A 24095-nucleotide genomic window follows, 5' to 3' on the forward strand; every position below is an offset into this window, starting at 1 on the left:
CCTCTCGGGAGGACCTTCGAACCGAAAGGACTGGGTTTTTTCCGTGCCTACGAATCGCGGAAAGGCGACTCACGGGCAATTTGGGCCAGAGTGTGCGTTTTCCATGACAAGCCGTTCCTGCGTTTCACCGCACACCTCGCTTCATTATTACTGTTACATTCTGAGGGTGATGTTAAGTGTGGCGTGAAGGGAGGGGAAAGGGGGAAGGGCATGAGGCTCTGCTTCCTTTTCTGTCAGAAGGAACGGGGTTTGAGGAGCTTCATCAGCTCTCAGTTGCCATGGCATTTCCCAAAACTTAAGAGTTCCCTCAGTCTTATTTGTTCCTCACAACTTTAAAGAAGCATTTCTCCTTTTTGATCTGAAAAACCCGCTCCCAAGGTCTGCAGCTATTGCATGCCTTTAGCTCATTTCAAGAAGTGGTAACTATCAAGGTTTTCTTTTCAGAAAACCGAAATAAGATTTCTTAATACCCCTCAGCTACTGAAGCTAAAATGCAGCTTCCTCCCTGATCTTATTAAACACAGGGTGCGGAGGACGCGGCCTTGTTAGGCGGCCTCCACCTGCGTCTTGGCCGAGTAGTCGTTAGGTAAGGAGAGTGAAATGGCTCAAGTGGATTTGAAATCTTTGAGATTCAATGCTAAAACATAGTAAATATTTGGTGATTGAAAGTGGGAAACGCCGAGCTCCCAACAGCGTGGACTGATGTGATTCACTATCAGCAAGCCATCTCATGGAAGAACAAGGAAGGTCCCTCCAAGCCTTTCAGATAAAAAGCTTTCTTCAGATTAAAACCGTATGATACAAAGTAAGATCTCCATTTCCTACTGCAAGGTAAGCAGACCTGCCGCTATGCTGCATTAACCTCTGCCTATATTGGCACATTTATTAGATGAAATTATGACTAACTTACCACATAGACATTCAGATAAACAAGTCCTAACCTAGTAACCTGATCGTGCCTGACCATTTGTAAATCGACAGCACCTCCTACAGGAATTAATTTGCTAGTGTTAAATTATGTTAAATGTTAAGCCAGGGAAAAGGGAAGGAGGGGACCCCAATAATGTCTCCCAAGTTGGCCACTGCAGTGCCAGGCTGCTGGACAAATGTCACTAGGCACACCCAGATTTCTTTAAAAGAATTTCTCTATTAAGGGTAAGAAGAATGACATATCACCAGACTTTTCCTGTGGTTTTCTAAAAAAAAAGTCACTCACTGCTGGGGACTCTTGTTCTTGAATCATATTCATTGAACTTGGAGGATTCTTTTTTGGCGTTAGTACTTAGGGGAACCTCTACACATACAATTAGATATCCTTTTTATTATGAGGTTTATCTCTTTGGTTTTTACCTTGTATTTCAAAAGCAAAAGTATAATTAGGTGCTTAACATTTTATTTTAAAAATCACTTTCAATTTCTTTTACCCTTATCATTAGAGTGTGCAGAACAAGTCAGGTGAGCCTCTTTAAAGCTATTTATTACCATGTTATGATTACACGTGAAAATGCCTCCCTTCAGTTTTTAAGTTTGCCAAGTTGGAATGCTAGCCCCTTGGGGCTGTCTAGCATCCTTTGGTGACCAAGTCTGAAAGCCAAACAGCAAACCAACATTTCCTATAATTACATGGGATTTTTTCTCACCATTGGATAGATAAGAACGTTGGGGCTATTGGTATTTTATAGTTTCTCAATCTTAACGGTGAAGTAAACCAGAGATTTGAAAAATTCTTGCAGCCACTTATAAAGTTAAAAGGGGACCACACTTTTGTGGAAGTCAGAGTGTTAAGAAATGATAATGTATTTAATTCATTTTAATTACAGGATGCATTTCAACATTTCTCTTCATGAACACTGTTGGTTCAGAAATCCTTTAAGGCAGTAAATATTGCATAGGTTTTGACATTATAAAAATTATGACGTCTAAAAAGGCATAAGATAGAAAATAATCAGTGCAACACTGATGAACTCAAGGTGTAAATTAGCAGTCTTTATCAATCTCAAATGCATGCTTTCTTTTTTTAAATGAAGAGGCAAAGGGATCTTTGAGGTGCACTGTAAGTTACTGAAGAGTACCATAGCAGGAATTCAAGTTCTCCCCTCCCAACTCTCTTAAAAATGTAAATAATCAAAGGGTTGCTTATGCCTTTAGTTAGCTGCTTGTAAATGAGGACATCTCTGTGTGTGCATATACAAGACAAAGATATATATACCAGACTACACAGAGAAGTTTTACTTAATTCTTCTTTCAAACTTCTTTCCTATAAAATTTATGAAATTAGGACTTCCATTCTCAAAACCATCCAAACTAATCAATATTTGTATTGTATTAAATAAGAGGTGTTTTTAAAATGTGGAACCCTGATAACAGTACTTGTGTCCATGATGGTTAGTATATATTTTTTTGGAATTGCATATTACTTGTAATTTGAACTAAATGATTTTTTTCTCTAGTTTTCCTTCACCATATGCTTGGAAACTTGCAGGGGAAACTTGCAGCTAAATTTAAACATACCTTATATACCTATACTTATGAAATATATCTAAATAGTTTACACTGGTTCATTTGTGATGTTATGTAAATGCTTCACCTTTAGAAGTAAAATATTTAATAGCTGAATGTCAGTAGTAGAAGGGCCATCTGTCCTAGGTAGAATAATGGTCCCTTAATGACATAGCAATCCCAATCCCTGGAACCTGTGAAGATGTTAGGTTACATGGCACAGGGCAATTAAGGTTGCAGATAGAATTAAGGTTGCTAATCAGTTGATTTTGAAATAGGGAGATTCTCCTGGTGGGCTCAGTGTAATCACAAAGGTCCCAAAGAGTGGAAAACAATGCAGAATGTGAAAGTGTCAGAGTGATTAGATGTGAGAACTTGACTTTGTTAGCTCTGAAGATGGAAGAAGGGGCCACGAGCCAAGGAATGCAGGTGGCCTCTAGAAGCTGCAACAGGCAAACAGATTTTCCCTAGAGCCTCCAGTACCAAACCTGCTGACACCTTGATTTTAGCCCAGTGAGACCCATTTCAGATTTCTGATCTCCAGAACTGTATTCGCGTTAAGACTGAGGTTATTTGTTATGGCAGCAAAGAAAATTAATACATCATCCAAATGTAAATAGCTTCTGACCCTAGAGCAAAACACCTGAAGGGAATTTTAAAGTCTTAAAGAAATACTGACCAATCCATTACTTAATTCATAGCAGTGAATTCCTACAATGATTATGCTTGGCTTCAAGTAAATTCAAATCTTAAAAGTAATAAATTTTTGAATTGAAAAAAAAAAAACTATTCCCATTCAATGTACTGTCATTCTTTTAATGATGTTTCAGAACAAAGAAAATGTCACGCAGTTACATGGGGTTTTTGTTTCAGTATAGGGCACAAGAAACATTAATGAACAGAAAATATTTTTACAGCCCCAAAACAGATCACTTACAAATATTTGCCAAGTTCATTCTTATGGGATTCATGTAGTTTTGTACTTGATATAACAGTTTACAGAGATGAAGAATTAAAATAGAGCTTTTTTATTAGAAAGACAATAGTACATAATTTAGTCCTTGCTAAAGGTACTCAAGAAGAAAGTGGAGATATTTTTATTTCCAGGTAATTGTCACATACAAGTCTCTATTCTCTACTTCTCCATTCTCTTTGCATCACTCTAGTATGCCTATCTCCTGATAATGCTCTGTGCATTTTCCCTCCTCTGTACCTATCTGTGCCATGGCTTCTGGTGTCATTTCTTCTGTCCCACTCTTCACTGGGACTTCGCCGTGGCCGCTTTCTTATTTCTCTTGGCTTGTAACCACCATGACTTCTGCTTCGGCTTCTCCTGTTCCTCTCATTTCTTCCAGATCCTCTCTCCTCTGGACTCTGGTTATGGCTTCTGGGCTTTCTGTCAGAATCAGAATGGCTCCATTTGCTCTTTTCCCCAGAACTCTCTTGTTTTAAAAACCTAGGCTTTTCCTTGTTACTGTGACTGCTAGAACATTCTTCATCAAGTTTTCTCTTCTTAGACTTGTCTGTCTCTTCAGAACCACTGTTGTAATTCCCTGAACGCTTGTTTTTCTTTCTTTTCTTCTTCTGTATTTTTTTTTCTTTGTTGTCACTCTCACTGCTGCTTTCTGAAGTGCCACCAGAGGAGGAAGAGGAAGAGGAGGATTTGTTTTTATGTTTTTTGTGTTTACTTCTGCTCTTCTGAAGCTTTTTCTTTTTTCTATCTTTTCTCTTTTTCTTTTTTTTCTTCTCAAGTCGATCCAATTTCCTGTTATTGGGAAAAAACAGTGATAGGCTATGTAAAAACAGTCCTTTCACCAACAAATATAAAATTTTGAATAGACAATATAGTTTCTTAGAAGCTATTAAAAGTGGTATTCAAATACAAATACATTCTTTACTTTTATTAAATGACAAATCATTTTCTTCCCTTTAAATTATTCAAGTCACATATACTATAAGTTTAAATTAAAAAATGCATTAACTGTCTCAGTATACTTTCCTCAATAGCAATGACTATTAAAAAAATTCTTGGGGGCTTCCCTGGTGGCGCAGTGGTTGAGAGTCCGCCTGCCGATACAGGGGACACGGGTTCGTGCCCTGGTCCGGGAGGATCCCACATGCCGCGGAGTGGCTAGGCCCATGAGCCATGGCTGCTAAGCCTGCGCGTCCAGAGCCTGTGCTCCACAACGGGAGATGCCACAACAGTGAGAGGCCCACATACCGCAAAAAAAATAAAAATTAAAAAATAAATTCTTACTGAATCAGAATTTGAAATTATATGGTACTAGGCCTAAATAAATGGTCACCCTGGCATAAAGAAAAGTTTATAACATTAGCTGGACCAACTGCAAACTGAAATATAAAGCTCTAATCAGATGAAATATTAATTTTATGTATGTACTATTTTAAATATGGAAATACTCATCAACATTACACTATCAAATTTCAAGGGCATTTTCTCCAGAAAGTCTGAATAAGTATAATACATTTTACATTTTTTTAATATTCTATTTTAGTTACATAAAATAATCACATATTAGTTTTTAACAATTGTTTAGACTTATAAATAAATAATTAGGACAATTCTATTATGGCATTCTGTTTCTAAAGAGTATTTCACATTTTCAGAAAAGTAACTTGTTTATATGATATGTTCAAGTTACTCTGAAATAAAAATGTCTTCACTGGATTCTGTCCAGCCATTCTCAAAACTCCACATATTGAAACATCATGAGCTCCCTCTATTGGACTCAGCAGACATTTCTTGGATTCTTTAATCCAGAGGTAGTCTGTTTAACACTATTCATAATGACTTTAAATTTAAGCATTTTTCAGCATTCCTCATAAAACTGTACAAGATGTAAAAAGAGTAATACATGGCCCACAATTTTCTAAGAACAAACCGTATGCAAAGATATATACAAATCTACTATGAAAACTAAAACCTACAAATAAATCTATTTCCAAATTAAATGTTCTGAAAAGTGCAGTGACTGTGCGGTATCAACTGAGTATATAATCTTACATTCATTTTCATATTACTGAAAGAAAGATAAAATTGTACTACTATAGCTGAAGAATAAATCAATAAATGAATGTGATACATGGTTTAAGTACCTTAAACTTAGGATCAGAGTTGAATATGACACTAAGATGAAACATAAGAAAAAATGTAGTTGAATTCATTAAACCCTTTTTAATCACCTGAGAAGTTTCTGTTTTTGTTTGGTTGTTAGTGACTTTAAAAATTCGACTTCTGGATCTTCTTCACCCTCACTTGCAACATATTCCTAAGTCAACAAAGACATCATTAAATTGCTAGATTACAAGACAAGTTAGTTATCAGACAGGAGAGGAAACATTTACAAATAAGAAATTTTATATTAGGGACATACTGTAGATGAGTATGACATTTTGGATTGGAAAGTGGAATTAAAAAATTTTTGTAGTCTACCTGCCAAGGAGGATCATAATGCCCTAAGAGGTTAAGATGACTGCTTTGCCACCATTAACAAACTTTATCAGGAGAGGACGACAGAGAAGCATAGATAAAATGTTTATAGCATGGCTTCTACTCTCTCAATTTTCTTTTTAATTTAATGGAACATAAAAACCAGTTAGATCATGGACTTTAGGGGAAGGTCAAAACATCCACAATTTTTGCCTTTACAAATTCAATAGTACATTATCAAATATATTAAACAATACAAATAATACATGATATATACATTATACGTACAATCCCTAGCAATGTTTGAGAAGGAATGTGACTCTTTCAGAGCAGCACAAGTTTCTGCCAGTGGGAGTCTGGGTTTTAGCCTCAGCTCTGTCTCTAAAAAGCCACATGATCTCAGGGAAATCACTTAACTTCTGTGGGCTCCAGTTTCCTCATTAAATGAAATAAATGGTTTGTATTAGAACATCTGCATTTAACCCTTTAAACTCAACCATTTTCTGGATCTATGTACACTTTAATCAAGTAACTTTAAAATATTTTCCATATTTTTTAGGGGTTTGCTTTTATACACTTATTCCCATTGGTTCTGTTTAATGTCAGTTCATAGGTAAGTTAGCAGGAAGGAAAAAGTAACAACCTTATCACCAGATCAGTTAGATATTTTATCCACATAAACCCAGAGGAGCAGGTTCGTTTATTAAAATATAGGTTTAAAAACAATTTCTCATTTAGGTTAAAATAATAAGCAAAATCAAAATACGTTTTAGGCATTTTCTTTGCTCTATCTTGCCTTCCTATGGATATATACATATTGGAAAACATTAAGTAGCAATTCACAAGCAATCACATTTAGATTTATAGACATTTTCAGCTTACTGATAAAAAGATCATTACCTGTGATGGATCATTTGCGGTCAAGTTTCTCCCCAGTACGTTTCGTTTCAGTGCAAACCCACTGTTTCTCATCTCCGCTATTAGCTCCGAGGGGTGCATCGATGGTCCTGTTCACAAAAATCACAGTTTGAATGTATCATTTATATCTCTCTACCTTTTTCGGACTCCACAGTAGGAATGCAGCTGAAGCTTTGTTAAGTAAAATCACAGCTAAATCAACTCAATAATCTTCTGCTGAGCAAATAATCAGATATGGTTTACTAAAACAGCGGTCTGGAGATTCAGAATAGAAAATAATTGCATTTTTCCTTACGTGCTAGGGGATTCTCTTATGTAACTGTCATATTGAAAAAGATACACTTAAGTGTTATCTGCTTGGTAGTTTTTAGTATAAAATCAAAGCAAAATGATAAAAGACTGCAATTAAACTTTTAATAGTTATTCTCAGTAAGAATTCAATTTGAAAGAGATACTTACACATATGCTATCAGTAATGATCAAGTACTTTAGTTAATCTTGCATATATACATTTTCAGAGTTTGAAACTTCTAGTCATTAGTTTGGGGTTGGTGACAAGCAATTTTAGGCTAGCTATAGGTGTGTATGTGTTATATTTTCTACAAGCTGTTGTTTCCACTTTTGCAAAATCCCCAAACTTTTTGATAAGTGAGCTTGTTTTTGGTCCCATAATATGCTCGAAAGACAGATAATATGGACTAAACATAGATATAATTAAAAATACAAATTTTTCAACATCTGCACCCTTCCTTCAAACATTATTATGTTTACATAAGATAGGCAAGATACTTTCCTCCTTTTGTATATTCCAGTTTCGTTTTGTTTTCCCTGCAAGTAGCAAATAATGACAACATTTCATGGAAGCTTTTTAGTTTCTGGCCTAAATCATTACACTGGCTTAAAACAACTGTACTGGGCAACGTATCTGGAATACAGGGAAGAATACGACAGTTCCTGCCAACAAGGAATTCATAAGGGAGGGTGGGGGATAGAGAAACATTCAGAAACTGATACTCTAGTTTGTTGATTAAATACGTCATCTAATTTCTTTACCTTTTCCCTGATTTATTGGTCTTTTACTACTTATTTTGCATGCTCACTTACATGTCACCATAAAAAACCAAAAGGCAATAGGCAATATAATTCAAATCTGTTCTCTTGCCAATAGCATCTTTGGTAAAAAGTTTGGTCAGACAAGTTCAGGTGTAGGTTAATAACTTTTATTGGACTCTGGGCTTTACCATTCTACTCATATTACGAAAAACAATTGAAAGTCGGCTACAGGTATTAGGGAGATAATTAGAAAAAACTGCCTATTACTGGTGTATGGGAAGTATTAATAATGTGATGCTTTAATTTACTGGGGGGAAAAAGCCTTATTTAATTGAAAACAAAACAAAAACATCATAAAGCACCATCTTTATTTCATTGATATTAATATTTCATTTTAAAACAACACTGGATTTTTGGTTTGCTTTTTCTTTTATACAATTAATTTAATTTCCTGTGGATTACTTTAATGACTTCTAGAAAAATTATTCAATTTGGTTGATAATACTGATAATAAGACGTTAAGTAAAAAACTGAATTTTATAAATTCATTTATTTTATTTAGTTTTGGTCTTCGTTGCTGCGCGCAGGCTTTCTCTAGTTGCGGCGAGCAGGGGCTACTCCTCGTTGTGGTGCGCGGGCTTCTCATTGCAGTGGCTTCTCTTGTTGCAGAGCATGGGCTCTAGGTGCGCAGGCTTCGGTAGTTGTGGCACGCAGACTCAGTAGTTGTGGCTTGCAAGCTCTAGAGCACAGGCTCAGTAGTTGTGGCACACGGGGTTAGTCACTCCACAGCATGTGGGATCTTCCTGGACCAGGGGTCAAACCCGTGTCCCCTGCACTGGCAGGCGGATTCTTAACCACTGCGCCACCAGGGAAGTCCCAAAAATTGAACTTTAAATATTAGTTCGGAGTGCCTCTAAATGGCATTGAAGTGCTAATATAACTAATAGTTTTAAATTAATTATAGAGTGTTTCACTTTGGTGGCTTCTCAAATTTCACATGTAAGAACCTAATTTTATAAAGTAGAAAATGTCTTTCCTGAAGTGTCAAAACTACATTTCCTTGTAAACAACTTTTTTAGATGTTCAATGAATTCAGAAAGCAAACATGCTAAGAATTAGAATAAAAACCACTCCAGTAAAGGGCTAAAGAGCTTGGCCATTATGATGAGAGTACTGATTTCATCAGTTTTCATCAAAAGATGGATAATTTTAATAAAATGCTTTAGAAAACATGCTTTAAAATTTTTCATTACAGTACTTCCAACTACTTCAAGAAAATGAGATTCTTTACCCAGGCTGACAGATTATTCAGACTATAAAACAAACGTTACTCTTCCATCATTTATATTTCTCCAAAATCTCAACTGAAATTTTGTAGTACATATGCCTAGCATATACTTCCACACTGTAAGACTCTAAACAATGTTTAGTTAAGTACCTAACAAATAGTAACTATTATTTTTGTCAGTAGCTATAAAACTTTTATTATATATTTTTCACAAAAAATGCTCTTAATAGTAACATTTTTCAAAATCCAGTCTTATTCACTGCTTTCTGTACTTAAACTTTCTCCTTCTATCATCAAAACTTCTAGAAAGAAGGGCTTCCCTGGTGGCGTAGTGGTTGAGAATCCGCCTGCCGATGCAGGGGACACGGGTTCGTGCCCCGGTCCGGGAAGATCCCACATGCCACAGAGCGGCTGGGCCCGTGAGCCATGGCCGCTGAGCCTGTGCGTCCAGAGCCTGCGCTCCACAATGGGAGAGGCCACAACAGTGAGAGGCCCGCGTATCACAAAAAAAAAATTAAAAAAAAAAAAAAACTTCTAGAAAGATATGACAAGTCAGGTTTAATTAAGATATATTCAGAGCAAGGTATCTTTATACTTTCATGTTACTGTGATAGTGGCTATGTAGAGTTAACCTGACAGAAATGACTCCAGCTCTCTGAGAACTCAAAATTTAATTGATATAATATCAATAGATTATATAGATATGTTGAAGACAGATTTTACAATATGTTCAAATGCAAAATGACTACTTTTTTTAGATGCCTTTATAATTTAAATTACAGATGGAGCTGGGGTTCAGGAAGGTTTGGTTTGCTCTTAAATATGCTATGGTAGAATGATTCTAGAGAACTCAGAAAAAGGGCATTTGTTTTAAAATGTAGATTTGTGAAGGCTCCTTTCTAGATTACTTCAGTCAGGCTGGGTTAAGCCTCCATAGCTTGAAAACCAGTATTCCAACTTAGAAAAGTTGGTCCACTGGAGAAACTTTTCAACATTCATTAATTTTGCAAACTTTCCTTGCTTTGATGTGGGTAAGCACCAAAATACTAATTGTGACTATGGTATTCAGTTCTATGCCCTGATTAGACCCAGACTATCTTCTACTAGAAAAACAATATGAAGTCAATGTCACAGAAAAAAAAATTCTCAGAAGGCAAATTATGTCGTACAAAATTATGTTTGTAAAGGGTTTAATCTATTCATTAAGAGCATTCATTTTTATAGAACTAAGCAACAGAAGGTAAAAAATGTTCTGTAGTAAAATAGGTTATTTTATCAGAGAATAATATAGGAGTCAAAAGTGCTGGCCATGAGAAAGGCCCTGTCACCGACTTCCCAATTAGAGGACAGCAGTCCCAGGTGAATCCCACAAATGGCACAGGAGGGAGACTAATGCTGAAGGCAGAGATATTCCTGTGTCTCACTGTTAGCCTGGGCCCATCTGCTCTTCCCAGGGACAGAGCTATCGTCCTTTCAAAGTTCACTGTTCCTTTCAAATGAAGCATTTACCTTCTACAGTTTTATGGTATTCAGTGGGAAAGAGGACATTGAGTTACAGGTTAAGTATGGCTGTATTAGAAATACTTTCCCCTCCTTCCCCCAAATTTAACACACTAATTTAATTTATAGGATGCTACTGCTTCCTGAGACTAAAATTCTATTCCTAGAGTGAATATCATTTTGTTTGTGATGACAGTGGTGATTATTTTCCTTCTCATTGTGTGTATTTTATTTATTTATTTATTTATTTTTTTTTTGTGTGCTAGGCAGGCCTCTCACTGCTGTGGCCTCTCCCGTTGCGGAGCACAGGCTCCAGACGCGCAGGCCCAGCGGCCATGGCTCACGGGCCCAGCCGCTCCGCGGCATATGGGATCTTCCCGGACCGGGGCACGAACCCATGTCCCCTGCATCGGCAGGCGGGCTCTCAACCACTGAGCCACCAGGGAAGCCCACTCATTGTGTGTATTTTCACTTGATACAATGAAAAAATCTCAGACCTAGGAAAAATAAAGAGTTCTATATATTCATCACACAGCTTCAACAATTATCAATGTTTTGCCATCCTTGTTTTATTTATTACCTCCAGGGTTTTTTGTTTCTTTTTTGATAGAGTATTTTAAATAAAATTTCAGACATCACTTTGGTATATAAATCACTAATATGGGCTATTTCTTAAAAATAAAGCCCTAACACCTTTGTTACACTTATTAATACTGACAGTTTTAAAATCCAGTCAACATTCAGATTTCCCCAATTATCTCAAAAATATATATTTTTTACAGTTAGCTTGTTCACATTAGGGTCCAAACAAGTTCCACACATTGCATTTGGTTTATGTATCTCTTAAGTCTCTCTCTCCCTACTTTTTTTTTTTTTTTTTGCGGTACGCGGGCCTCTCACTGTTGCGGCTTCTCCCGCCGCAGAGCACTGGCTCCGGACGCACAGGCCCAGCGGCCATGGCTCATGGGCCCGGCCGCTCCGCAGCACGCGGGATCCTCCCGGACCGAGGCACGAACCCGTGTGCCCTGCATCGGCAGACGGACTCTCAACCCCTGCGCCACCAGGGAAGCCCTCCCTCTCTACCTCTGAGGTACAAATGACACATATCTTAAATCTCTTTTAATCTAAAAAAAATGTAGCCACTTTTCCTCCACTCCCCCCTTATTGCTATTCATTTGTTGAAGAAACTGGGTCATTTGTACTGTAGAATTTCCCTCATTCTGGGTAATGATGTCATTTAATATGTTCTTCTGGCCCTTGTATTTACTGTAAATGAGCAGTTAGATGTAGAGGCTTATTATTAAATTATTTTGGTATTTTATAACACACAGGGGAATAATGGAAAGTTCTCTAAAGTTTGGATTCAGGAAAATGACTCCTGAAAAAAAACCACATTTTTGCTAATGAACTAGACTAAGGAAAAAAGGCTGAGACTTCAACCTGGTATGTTCTTGCTTTCATCATGTATTTATTGTAGTCACAGTAACAGTGATAAAACCTTAAAAATGCGTGGGTTTGAAAATAAACCCCCAAACACATCACAAATGAATTATGATTCTTATTTCCATGAAAAGTATAACATTTATTTCTTCCTTCTTTCTTACGGTTGAACTGACTATATTGTGAAAAAGCCACTCCCCATCACAAAATGTAAAACGGACACTTAGAAACACTAGTAGTAGTACATGATCAAGAGGGAGAATTATCACAATTATCTTACATTTGTATTTGAATCCTAATATTACCTAACCCTTTTGCTTTAAAGAAAGCTTATAGAAAGTCACCTTAAAAAAGGACTGAAAAGGGGGGCACAGCATGCAGCACAAGTCCCAGGGAAAAAGTGAACAAAGCTATTAATAAAGTATGTGGGTGATTTTTATTTATATAGATGAGAATGTTTTATGTATGATTTTCTAAAGGTTATGCAAGAACCAATTGTACTGAATTGTAATAAAACTGCTCCATACTGAGAATTTTCCTGACACATTGCCAGTTCATCTTAGTGGAGGCTGGAAACAATAAGGTTTCTTATTGCCCTTATCCTGAGTTCATACTGAAGAAAGCCAATTTGATCTCTATTAAGACATACAATGTAAAGGAAAAATTAAACATTTCATTTTTGTCTGTGTGTCTGGAAAATACTCGAAGGCAGGGAAAGATGAAACTGCCCTTATTGTATGCTGGTGAAAAACACTTTATAAAAAACAAGCTTGCCTTACAGAATCAATAATGTTAAAGATATTTGAGGTATATTTGATTATGTCTTTACACTTATATTTTCAACTTAATTTACATGCAGGTATTTTACTGATACAACTATCACTAAATAATAAAATGAATAAAGATAATAAAGTGAATTCATAGTCCTAGAGGACTAAGAAAAATCATTTGTGTTGTGATGAACATGAAGTATTAGAAGTCAGCACTATGTTTTAAAGAAGTTATGAGAATATGAATGCTCTTGAAAAGTTGTGCATCCATGAACCTCAAAAACAGTATGTTGAGTCAAAGAAGTCAGACACAGAAGAACACATACTGTATAATTCCATTTATATGAAGTTCATGAACAGGTAAAAGTAATATATGGGATTAGAAATGAGAGTAGTAGTTGTAGGTGGAGGATGCCAACTGGAAGGGGATAGAAGGGTATTTACCAGGGTGACAGCAATGCTCTATGCTATTTGTCAGAAACATTGGTTACATGGGTGCATACATTTGTCAAACTCAATCTACACTTAAGACTAGTGCATTTTACTTTAAAATATATTAAATCAGTCAATAGTAATTACTGAATGACTAAGTTACTATAGACTCTCACTACATTTCTATACTAGATCTCTCTCAAACTATGGAGAGAGCCCTGCATAGGGAATTTCAACTTATTCTTCTCTAGTATGTAACATAGAAAGTGATTTTACAAATCAATATGTATTATTGAGGGCTTATTATTTTATCTCACTAGGTACTTGAGAAATAAAGAATGGAGAACTTGGTTTTTGCCTTCAAGCTTATAATCTTTTTTGGGAAAATTAGTTAATATAAAAGAATAGGAAAAATATAAATTGTAAAGTTGTGTTATAAGATATATTCAGAGAATAAGATGATAAACAGTGATGTTTAGTATAGTTAGCAAAGCTTAACTCTTCAGCCACTCACTAAACTGTTATTTACTAAGCATATGCACTGTGGAAAGCATTGGGAATACAAAGATAAATAAGATACATTACATATTTCAGAAAAGCAATACTTTCTAGGAAAGAACTAGAAACTGAGTTTGACTTTCAAACTCACAGGATTTAGAAAAAGGTAAAAAATGTGGCATTATAAATGAATGGAACATGACGAAGGTCCATGTTAACTTAAGTTTGATTTGGGTAGAATTATTAATATTTACTAGGTAGACTACATTTCATTCATTCTCCTTTTCCCAGGTAATCAGTAGTTAATTTCCTTTACTTGAAGTTGGCAGACCTTGAGTAGATGGAATGATATTAACAGGAAGAGTCATGTAAAAGAGAATTATGATTGGGATCTGAGAATCATAATACCCCTTTGAGATTATGGGAGGTGTAGCCTCCACTAGCCCCACATATGCCTTTAACACAGAGCAGAGCCATCTACTGACATAACAGGATTGCAATTAATTTGTTAATGTCAATGGAATTTCAAGGCATAGCCACTCTAACAACAAATTTAATCAATGAATTGTAATAGTGCTTATAAATAGTTCAAAATGAGTAACCATCTGTAGTCACTTAAAATAGCCAAAATTTAAAGTACTAATCAAGAGCATCAATTTGACCTTTGAAACACTATGAATTGACAAGTTTTACTGAATAATCTCTAGTAGGTCAATATTTCTTTTTAGATAATTAGTTTTCTTATGCATTTTAAAACATGTATGTTCCCGACTTATCAATATATTTTTAAAACTTCTTATTTTATCTTATTTATTTTTTTAATTTAATTTTTATTTTTGGCTGCATTGGGTCTTCGTTGCTGCGTGCGGGCTTTCTCTGGTTGCGGCGAGTGGGGTCTTGGTTGCGGTGCGCGGGCTTCTCGCTGCGGTGGCGTCTATTGCTGCAGAGCACAGGCTCTAGGCACGCAGGCTTCAGTAGTTGGCAGCACGTGGGCTCTAAAGCGCAGGCTCAGTAGTTGTGGCACACGGGCTTAGTTGCTCTGCGGCATGTGGGATCTTCCCGGACCAGGGCTCGAACCCATGTCCCCTGCATTGGCAAGCAGATTCTTATCCACTGCGCCACCAGGGAAGTCCCTAAAATTTTTTATTTTATATTGGAGTATAGCCGATTAACAATGCTGTGATAGTTTCAGGTACACCGCAGAGCGACTCAGCCACACAAATACATGTATCCGTTCTCCCCCAAACGCCCCTCCCATCCAGGCTGCCACATAACATTAAGCAGAGTTCCCTGTGCTATAACAGTAGGTCCTGGTTGGTTATCCGTTTTAAATACAGCAGTGTGTACATGTCAATCCCAAACTCCCTAACTATCCCTTCCCTCCACCCTTCCCCCCTGGTAACCATAAGTTCGTTCTCTAAGTCTGTAAGTCTGTTTCTGTTTTGTAAATAAGTTCATTTGTATCATTTCTTTTTAGTTTCTGCATATAAGCAATATCATTATGACATTTCTCTTTCTCTGACTTACTTCACTCAGTATGACAATCTGTAGGTCCATCTATTTTGCTGCAAATGGCATTATTTCATTCTTTTTTATGGCTGAGTAACTACTGACAAGGGCTTAATTTTCAAAATATACAAAGAGCTCATACAACTCAAAAACAAAAAACCACACAACTACATATTAAAGGAGAGAAGAAATGGTGCCTGCCTAACTTTCTTTTTTATTTTGAGGTCAATCCTTTATTAGTTTTAATATCTACCTATTTGAAGAGTTTAGCTTTAAAGTGATTCTGGTAACAAATACTTTTTCTGCAGTAGAATTATGTTGAAGGATTTAAAAAAATTCTGCCATCAGATGTAGGGCTATCTCAGTAGCTATCCTGGGAGGATTCAACTTCTTCAAGGAGTTACATAAAAGAACTCTGTAACAGATACGGGCGGGATGTGCCAGAAGGGCAACTGAGTTTATCATATTTCTTTCTAAACAAAGTCCCTCCAGCATACTCCTAGGTGTCCTTCTAGTACAAGCTTATGATCAGACAATTATTTTGTTAAATTTCCCAAACATGTTCTCAAGCAACAAAAATTCCTCCAACATGATAGGCTGATGGAAAGATGGAGGAGCAGCATGTGGGAGTACTGTTGCAGGAAACTGCTGTTAGTATTACAGCTTAGTGTAATATTCTTCAACAAAAATTAAATCAAGACTTAGGGGAAATAAGGCAAGGAAAAGAGCACCGATATGTAAACAAATGTTTGCAACAAGTATAAAATAATACTTTCCTCAATTTAAGCTATTATTAATTTTCATATTGTTTAAACGCACTAAAACTTTTGGCATATACAAGACTGGTTAGAGAAACCTGAAACATTAAGTACCAATCATCATTTTAGCTGTTAGTGGTATGACTGGATCTCATACTTAGGCGTTATAAAGAAAAAGAAATTTTGTATATGTCAAGAATATCCAGTGATAACATTTTGCATTTAAAATTTACTTTTATTAAAAACGTGAAATTTACCATATTATCACATAGAGTCAGTTCCAAATATTCTTAAAATTAAGTTTAAAAAAATGGCAGGGCTTCCCTGGTGGCGCAGTGGTTGAGAATCCGCCTGCCGATGCAGGAGACACGGGTTCGTGCCCTGGTCCGGGAAGATCCCACATGCCGCGGAGCAACTAAGCCCGTGAGCCATGGCCGCTGAGCCTGTGCGTCCGGAGCCTGTGCTCCGCAACGGGAGAGGCCACAACAGTGAGAGGCCCGCGTACCGCAAAAAAAAAAAAAAAAAAAAAAAATTGGCAGAGGGCTGGTGGCACAGTGGTTGAGAGTCCACCTGCCAATGCAGGGGACGTGGGTTCGTGCCCCGTTCCGGGAAGATTCCACATGCAGCAGAGCGGCTGGGCCCGTGAGCCATGGCCACTGGGCCTGCGCGTCCGGATCCTGTGCTCCTCAACAGGAGAGGCCACAACAGTGAGAGGCCCGCGTACCGAAAAAAAAAAAATTAAAACATAAATAAATAAATAAATGGCAGGGACTTCCCTGGTGGCACAGTGGTTAAGAATCCTCCTGCCAATGCAGGGGACACAGGTTCGTGCCCTGGTCTGGGAAGATCCCACATGCCGCAGAGCAACTAAGCCCGTGCACCATAACTACTGAGCCCATGTGCCTAGAGCCCGTGCTCTGCCACGAGAAGCCATCACAATGAGAAGCTCGCACACCGCAACAAAGAGTAGCCCCTGCTCGCCACAACTAGAGAAAGTCCACGCACAGCAATGAAGACCCAATGCAGCCAAAAATAAATAATAAATAAATTTTAAAAAATCATTTAAAAAATGACAAAGTAACTTTAAATATATAGAAACTTAAACCTAAAAAAAAGTCAAATAATTAGTACAATATGAATCTTATGTTAACAAATTTCAAATCAATGTTTCCTCACTTTTATGTTGCTTTTACAACTTTTAGGCTTCAGTCCAATATATGAAGAGCCTGAAATTCCTCCCATTCTCACAAGAAAAAAGCTGAAAATCAATAAATCTTATAGATCTATCGGAGAATTGAGGTCACAGAGCAAATCACTGCCCCCAAATGGGAGAGACAGTTAATACAGAGACTCAGTTTACCAAGACCAGAAACCAACAGAGCCAGCAACTGGTAGAAATACTTAAAGGATAACTGACTGTTCTTGGAGACTGAGCAAGGACTAGCTTGAGAGATGAAAACTCCTGGGGGCTCAACCTTAAAGAGGCCCCAACACTTCTGTGAGTTTTACTTCCAGAAGCCCCACCAGGTTCTCACTGTGAACATCAAATAACAATCCCCCTGTACTTCCAAAAGTGGGAAGGGAAAAGTAATCATCTTGAAATACGCCCAGAGCATTTTGTTGTCCTGAACAAATGCTTACCCTCAAAGGAAGCTATTTCACCAGAGCCTAACCTATGTGGGTGAAGAAAAAAGCTGAGAAGTAGGGGAAAAAAAGCTGAGAAACACTTGTGAAGGTTACAGCCCAGGGGCAGAAGCTCACTAAAAAACTGAAACCTAGTCATAGGATTATAGAATGCTTCCCCTCCCCTCTTATCTTACCACTACAACAGTAGGGCTCCAGTAAAATAACAGAAGATTACAACAGAAGCCAGGCTCAGCCTCTATTAACAAAGTCTGTAGGGAAACCCAAAGGTAACAGAGGAGACCAAAACAATGTTTTGGATAAACAATATTTATCCTCTAAAATCTACAGCTATAGCAAAGAGTAAACACAACCTAACTCCTAGCCAGATAAACATAAAACTTCACACTAAAGGCCTATTTATCTCAGTTCTGTCTACCTGATACACCATGTCTGGCTTTCAACAAAAAATTACAAGTATGTTAAGAGGCAAAAACCACAGTCTGGAAATACAAAGCAAGCATCAGAATCAAGCTCAGCTATAATGAAGATTCTGGAATTATCAGATTGGGAATCTAAAATAACTAAGATTCATCTGCTAAGGGCTCTAATGGAAAAAGTGGACAACATGCAAAACAGATAGGTACTGTAAGCAGAGAGATGGAAACTCTGAGAAATAATCTAATGGAAATGATAGAAATAAAAAACACTAATAGAAATGAAGAATGCTTTTGATGAGGTCATCAGCAGACTAGGCATAACTGAGGAAAGAATCAGTAAGCTTTAAGATAGGTCAGTAGAAACTTCTCAAACTGAACAGAAAATAATTAAAAAAAAAGGGAACCCAGAATATCCAAAAACTGTAGGACAATTACAAAAGGTGTAACATATGTACAACAGGAATACCAGAAGGGAAAGAGAGAAGACAGAAAAGAATAGAAAAAAAATATTTGAAATAATAATGGCTGAGATTTCTCAAGACTAATGATAGACAACAAACCAGAAATCCAGGAAGCTCAGAGAACATGGAGCAGGATAAATACCAAAAATCTGTACCTAGGTATATGATATTCAAACTACAGAAAATCAAAGATGAAGAAAAACCTTAAAAGATGTCAGAGGGGGAAAAAAACCTTACTGAGAGAGGAACAAGGATAAGAATCATGAGACTTAAGAAACCATGCAGGCAAGAGGAGTGGAGTGAAATATTTAAAGGTTGAAAGGAAAAACCTACCAACATAGAAATTATCCAGTATCCGGTAAAATTATCCTTCAAAAGTGAAGAAGAAATACTTTCTCAAGCAAACAAAAATTGAGGAACATGTTACTAGTAGACCTGCCTTTCAAGAAATATTAAAAAGAAGTTATTCAGAAAGAAGGAAACGACATAGATCAGAAACTCAGATCTACATAAAGAAAGGAAGAGCATTTGAGAAGAAATAAAAGATACAATATTTTATGTTTTTTATTCTTAACTGATCTAACAGATAACATATTCAAAATAATAACAATGGGCTTCCCTGGTGGCGCAGTGGTTGAGAATCCGCCTGCCGATGCAGGGGACACGGGTTCGTGCCCGGGTCCGGGAAGATCCCACATGCCGCGGAGCAGCTGGGCCCATGAGCCATGGCCGCTGAGCCTGCGTGTCCGGAGCCTGTGCTCCGCAACGGGAGAGGCCACAACAGTGAGAGGCCCGCGTACCACCAAAAAAAAAAAAAAAAAAAAATAACAGCAAGAATAAACTGGATGCATTATAACTTATGGATAAATGAAATGTATGACAGTAAAGTTATAAGAGATAGGAGAAAGGAATTGTGTTATATAACAAAAATTGGTTTACTCTGTTATAAGGTACTGGCACTACTCATGAAGTGGTACAGTGTTATTTGTAAGTGGACTTAGATTAGCTGTAAATGTATATTGCAAATTCTAGGGCAATAACTAAAATTTTTTAAAAATTAAGCATAATTGATATGCTAAGAGGAGAGAAAATGGAATCACATAAAATACTAAATTAAAACCAGAGAAAGCAGAGCGTGGAAGACAAAAACAAAGAACAAGGACAACAAATAGAAAACAATGATAAATATGGCAGATTTTAATCCAATTATGTCAATAATAGATAAAAAAAGATCCGACTCTGTGTTGTCTACAGAAACCCAAGTTAAATATAAAGACACAGAGAGAGATTAAAAGTAAAGATATGGAGAAACATATACCATGCTAACACTAATAAAATAAAGCTGGAGTATTACATTATTTTCAGATAAAGCAGATTTCAGACCAAGGAAATTTATCAAGGATAAAGAAAGACAATTACATAATAAAAAAGGGGCTCATTCTCCAAGACATAACAATCCCAAATGTATATGCACCTAACAACAGAGCATTAAAATATGTGAGGCCAAAACTAACAGAAGTGTTTTTAGAAATAGACAAATCCCCAATTACAGTTGGAGACTTCAGTGCTTCTCTATCAGAAATGGACAGATCCAGCAGGCAGCAAATCAGCAGGATATAGTTGAACAGCACCATCTATCAACCAGATCTAGTTGTTATTTATTGAGTACTTCATCTAACAACAGCAGAATACACATTCTTCTCAAGCTCATATGGCAGCAGTCCCCAACCTCTCTGGCACCAGAGACCGGTTTCATGGAAGACAATTTTAACACGGACAGGGGGTAGGGGGTGGGATGGTATGGTTCAGGCGGTAATGTGAGTGATGGGGAGCAACGGGGAACGGCAGATGAAGCTTTGCTTGCTCATCCACCACTCACCTCCTGCCATGTGGCCCAGTTCCTAACAGGCCATGGACCGATAGTGGTCCACGGCCCAGGGGCTGGGGACCCCAGTCATATGGAACAGTCACCAAGACCACATGCTGAGACATAACCTTAGCATATACCTTAATACTAAAAGAATAGAAATCATACAAAGAATGCTCTCAGACCAAAATAGAATTAAACTAGAAACGAGTAACAGAATGATAGCCAGAAAATCCCCAAATAGCTGGAGATTAAATAAACACACTTCTAAATAACACTCAGATAGAAGAAGTCTCAAGAGAAACTTAATATTTTGAACTAAATGAAAATGAAAATACAACTGCTGTATAATAAAGAACTTTGTCCCCAATTCGTGGAAGGGAGCCTCTAAATCTCAGAGTTTTCTTGAGTGATAGGAGTGTCTTTGTTATTCATGGTAAGCCCCTAGACAGGTTTTGCCAAGGAGATGGCTCAGGATGGGGCTGGCCACACCAGAAAGGCTAACCATGTGATTAAGGAGTTGGAGCTTTGAGCCACATATCAGCCTGACCTCTGGGGGAAGGGAGAGGCACGAGAGATTGAGTTCAACCACATGGCCAATGATTCAATGAATCATGCCCATGCAATTAAACCCTAATAAAAACTCTGGACAGCCTGGATGAGTTTCCCTCATTAAAAATACTCTGTGCATATTGGTGCACATCAATAGGTAAGGAAGATGACATGTCCAGACCCATGGAGAGAGTACACTGAAGCTACATGTTTGGGGTAGGGAGAGGCAAGGAAATTTTGTGTTAAAGTGTGAAATTTTTCTTTTCTACATATTGTATGATTCCATTTATATAAAATGTCCAGAATAGGCAATCAAAAATAAATAAATAAAACAAAACAGAAAGAAGGTTAGTGGTTGCCTAGGACTACGGATAAGAACTGAGGGGCATGGGGTTTCATTTTGAGGAAATGAAAATGTTCTAAAATTGACTGTGGTAATGGATGTACAACTCTGTGAATATACAAATTCAAAGCATTGAATTGTATACTTCAAACGGGTGAACTGTACTGTATGTAAATTATAACTCAATAAAGCTATTAAAAACACTTGCTCAAGGAAATGAAAAGACAAGCCACAGACTTGGAGAAAATATTTGCAGAAGACATATCTGATAAAGGACTGATACCACAAATATATAAAGAATTCTTAAAACTCAACAATAAGAAAGCAAATAACCCAGTTTAAAAAAATGGGCCAAAGGCCTAACAGATACCTCTCCAAGAAGATATACAGATGGCAAATAAACATATGAATAGATGTGCTGCATAACATGTCATCAGAAAAATGAAAAATAGAACAATGAGATACCACTACATACCTACTAGAATGACCAAAATTCCTACCACGGACAATGCCAAATGCTGGTGAGGCTGTGGAGTGACAGAAACTCTCATTCATTGTTGGTGGGAATGTAAAATGGTGCAACTACCTTGGATCAGTTTGGCAGTTTCTTATAAAACTAAATATACTCTTACCACATGATCCAGCAATCACATTCCAAAAACCTGCACATAGATGTTTATAGCAGCTTTATTCGTAACTGCCAAAACATGGAAGCAACCAAGATGTCCTTCAGCAGGTGAATGGATCAATAAACTGTGGTACATCCAGACAATGTGCTATTATTCAGCACTAAAAACAAATACGCTATCAAGCCATGAAGAGACATGGAGGAACCTTAAATGCATATTACTAAGTGAAAGAAGCCAATCTGAAAAGGCCACATACTATAGATTCCAACTGTACGACCTTCAGGAAAAGGTGAAACTATGGAGACAGTAAAAAGATCAGTGGTTGTTAGGGGTTAGAGGGGAGGGAGGGAGGGATGGATACTCCGAGCACAGATGATTTTTTAGGGCAGTGAAACTACTCTGTATGATACTATAATGGTGGATACATGCCATTATACATTTGTCCAAACCCATGGAATGTACAACACCAAGGGTGAGCCCTAAGGTAAACTATGGACTTTGGGTGATAATGATGTGTCAATGTAGGTTCATCAACTATAACAAATGTACCACTCTGATGGGGGATGCTGATAATGGGGGAGGCTATGTATTTGTGGAGGCAGGTAGTATATGGGAACTCTGTGCTTTTCTCTCAATTTTGCTATGAACCTAAAACTGCTCTTAAAAAAAAGTCTATTAAGCAATAACACAAATAAGACTGAAACAAAACAAACAAAAAGATTAAGTAGTAGACATACAGATATATGTGACCATTAAATCTACTAAAGCCAAACAAAACAAAACAAAACAACCCACTTGCTTTGTTGAAAACCCCCACTGTGTATTTAAAAAATGATGTTTAATTTCAACATACATTAAAAACATGAGTAAGTAACAGAAGGTAAGAGGCAATGATAAGAGTAAAGGCTGGGCTTCCCTGGTGGTGCAGTGCTTGAGAATCTGCCTGCCAATTCAGGGGACACGGGTTCGAGCCCTGGTCTGGGAGGATCCCACATGCCACGGAGCAGCTAAGCCTGTGCGCCACAACTGCTGAGCCTGTGCCCTGGAGCCTGCGAGCCACAACTAGAGCCCGTGTGCTGCAACTACTGAAGCCCATGCGCCTAGAGCCTGTGATCCACAGCGGTAGAGGCCACCACAATGAGAAGCCTGCACACCACAACAAAGAGTAGCCCCCACTCACAGCAATAGGAGAAGGCCCGTGCACAGCGGTGAGGACCCAACGCAGCCAAGGATAAATGAATAAAATAAATAAATTTATTTAAAAAAAAAACAAAAACAAAAAACAATAACCTAATCTTAACCTTAAGAAGCAAACTAAAACCAAAGCAAAAAGAAAGAAAGGAACAATAGATATTGGGGTGAAAATTTATGAAATAGAGAATAAAATACAATAGAGAACATCAACAACAACAACAACAAAAAAAAGAGTAAGGGTTACAGAGTATTAAGAAAAGGCTGGTGGGCCAGGCATTTAGTTATGTTGTAATATAAAAATATTTTATAAAAATTCAGTCACCACTGAAGCTTATAAGTTTTATATATAATTTTGATGTACCTAGAGTGGACAAAAACTTATAAAGTTAAGATGATCTTATCAGTAGAAAAGATATTCTAAACCAGCTTAGCCAAAAGAAGCATTTTGATTGCCTAATTTAACTTTGTAAAGAAGTAAATCTTATAGCTGGTCTCTGTAAACCTCACAGCTGGAACGTTCTAACAGCACCTTGCAGTTTCCAGTGATCAAAGTAAGTTACTTTATATACTAAACTAAGAATTTCATAATAGAAATAATGTAACACCAGGGGGTGCAGTTATCATGAAATAATTATACTCCTGGGAGATTACAGGCACAAGGCTGTACCCCAGGGGTGTGATTATCCCATGATAACTGTATCCACTGAAATTGCCTTATTGCAAAAATAATCCCTATTCACTGGTGAGACATTATTCAATAGGTGATTTTTTTAAATGAAAAGTTTTTAGCTTGAATCAGCAAGTGGATTAGGAAACTGGCCACTTTATTTTTCATTGCATTCAAATTTTGAATATAACATCATTATTTGC

The 24095-nt window shown here is 37.2% G+C and overlaps 1 protein-coding gene across 1 annotated transcript in view; it reads right to left on the reverse strand.

Annotated features, from left to right (window-relative positions):
* Nucleotides 1-3511: 3511 nt before the first annotated feature.
* The window catches only part of CIR1 (corepressor interacting with RBPJ, CIR1), a 41302-nt gene continuing 20718 nt past the window's right edge, over nt 3512-24095 (reverse strand). The window contains exons 8-10 of the mRNA XM_059055524.2: nt 6851-6957; nt 5704-5789; nt 3512-4264 (exon numbers count right to left, since the gene is read on the reverse strand). Of these exons, the coding sequence (XP_058911507.1) occupies nt 3628-4264; nt 5704-5789; nt 6851-6957 (830 nt within the window). The 3' untranslated portion in view covers nt 3512-3627. The remainder of the gene's footprint in view (nt 4265-5703; nt 5790-6850; nt 6958-24095) is intronic.

The sequence above is a fragment of the Kogia breviceps genome, chromosome 2, assembly GCF_026419965.1.
Source record: "Kogia breviceps isolate mKogBre1 chromosome 2, mKogBre1 haplotype 1, whole genome shotgun sequence".
Lineage (NCBI taxonomy): Eukaryota > Metazoa > Chordata > Mammalia > Artiodactyla > Physeteridae > Kogia > Kogia breviceps.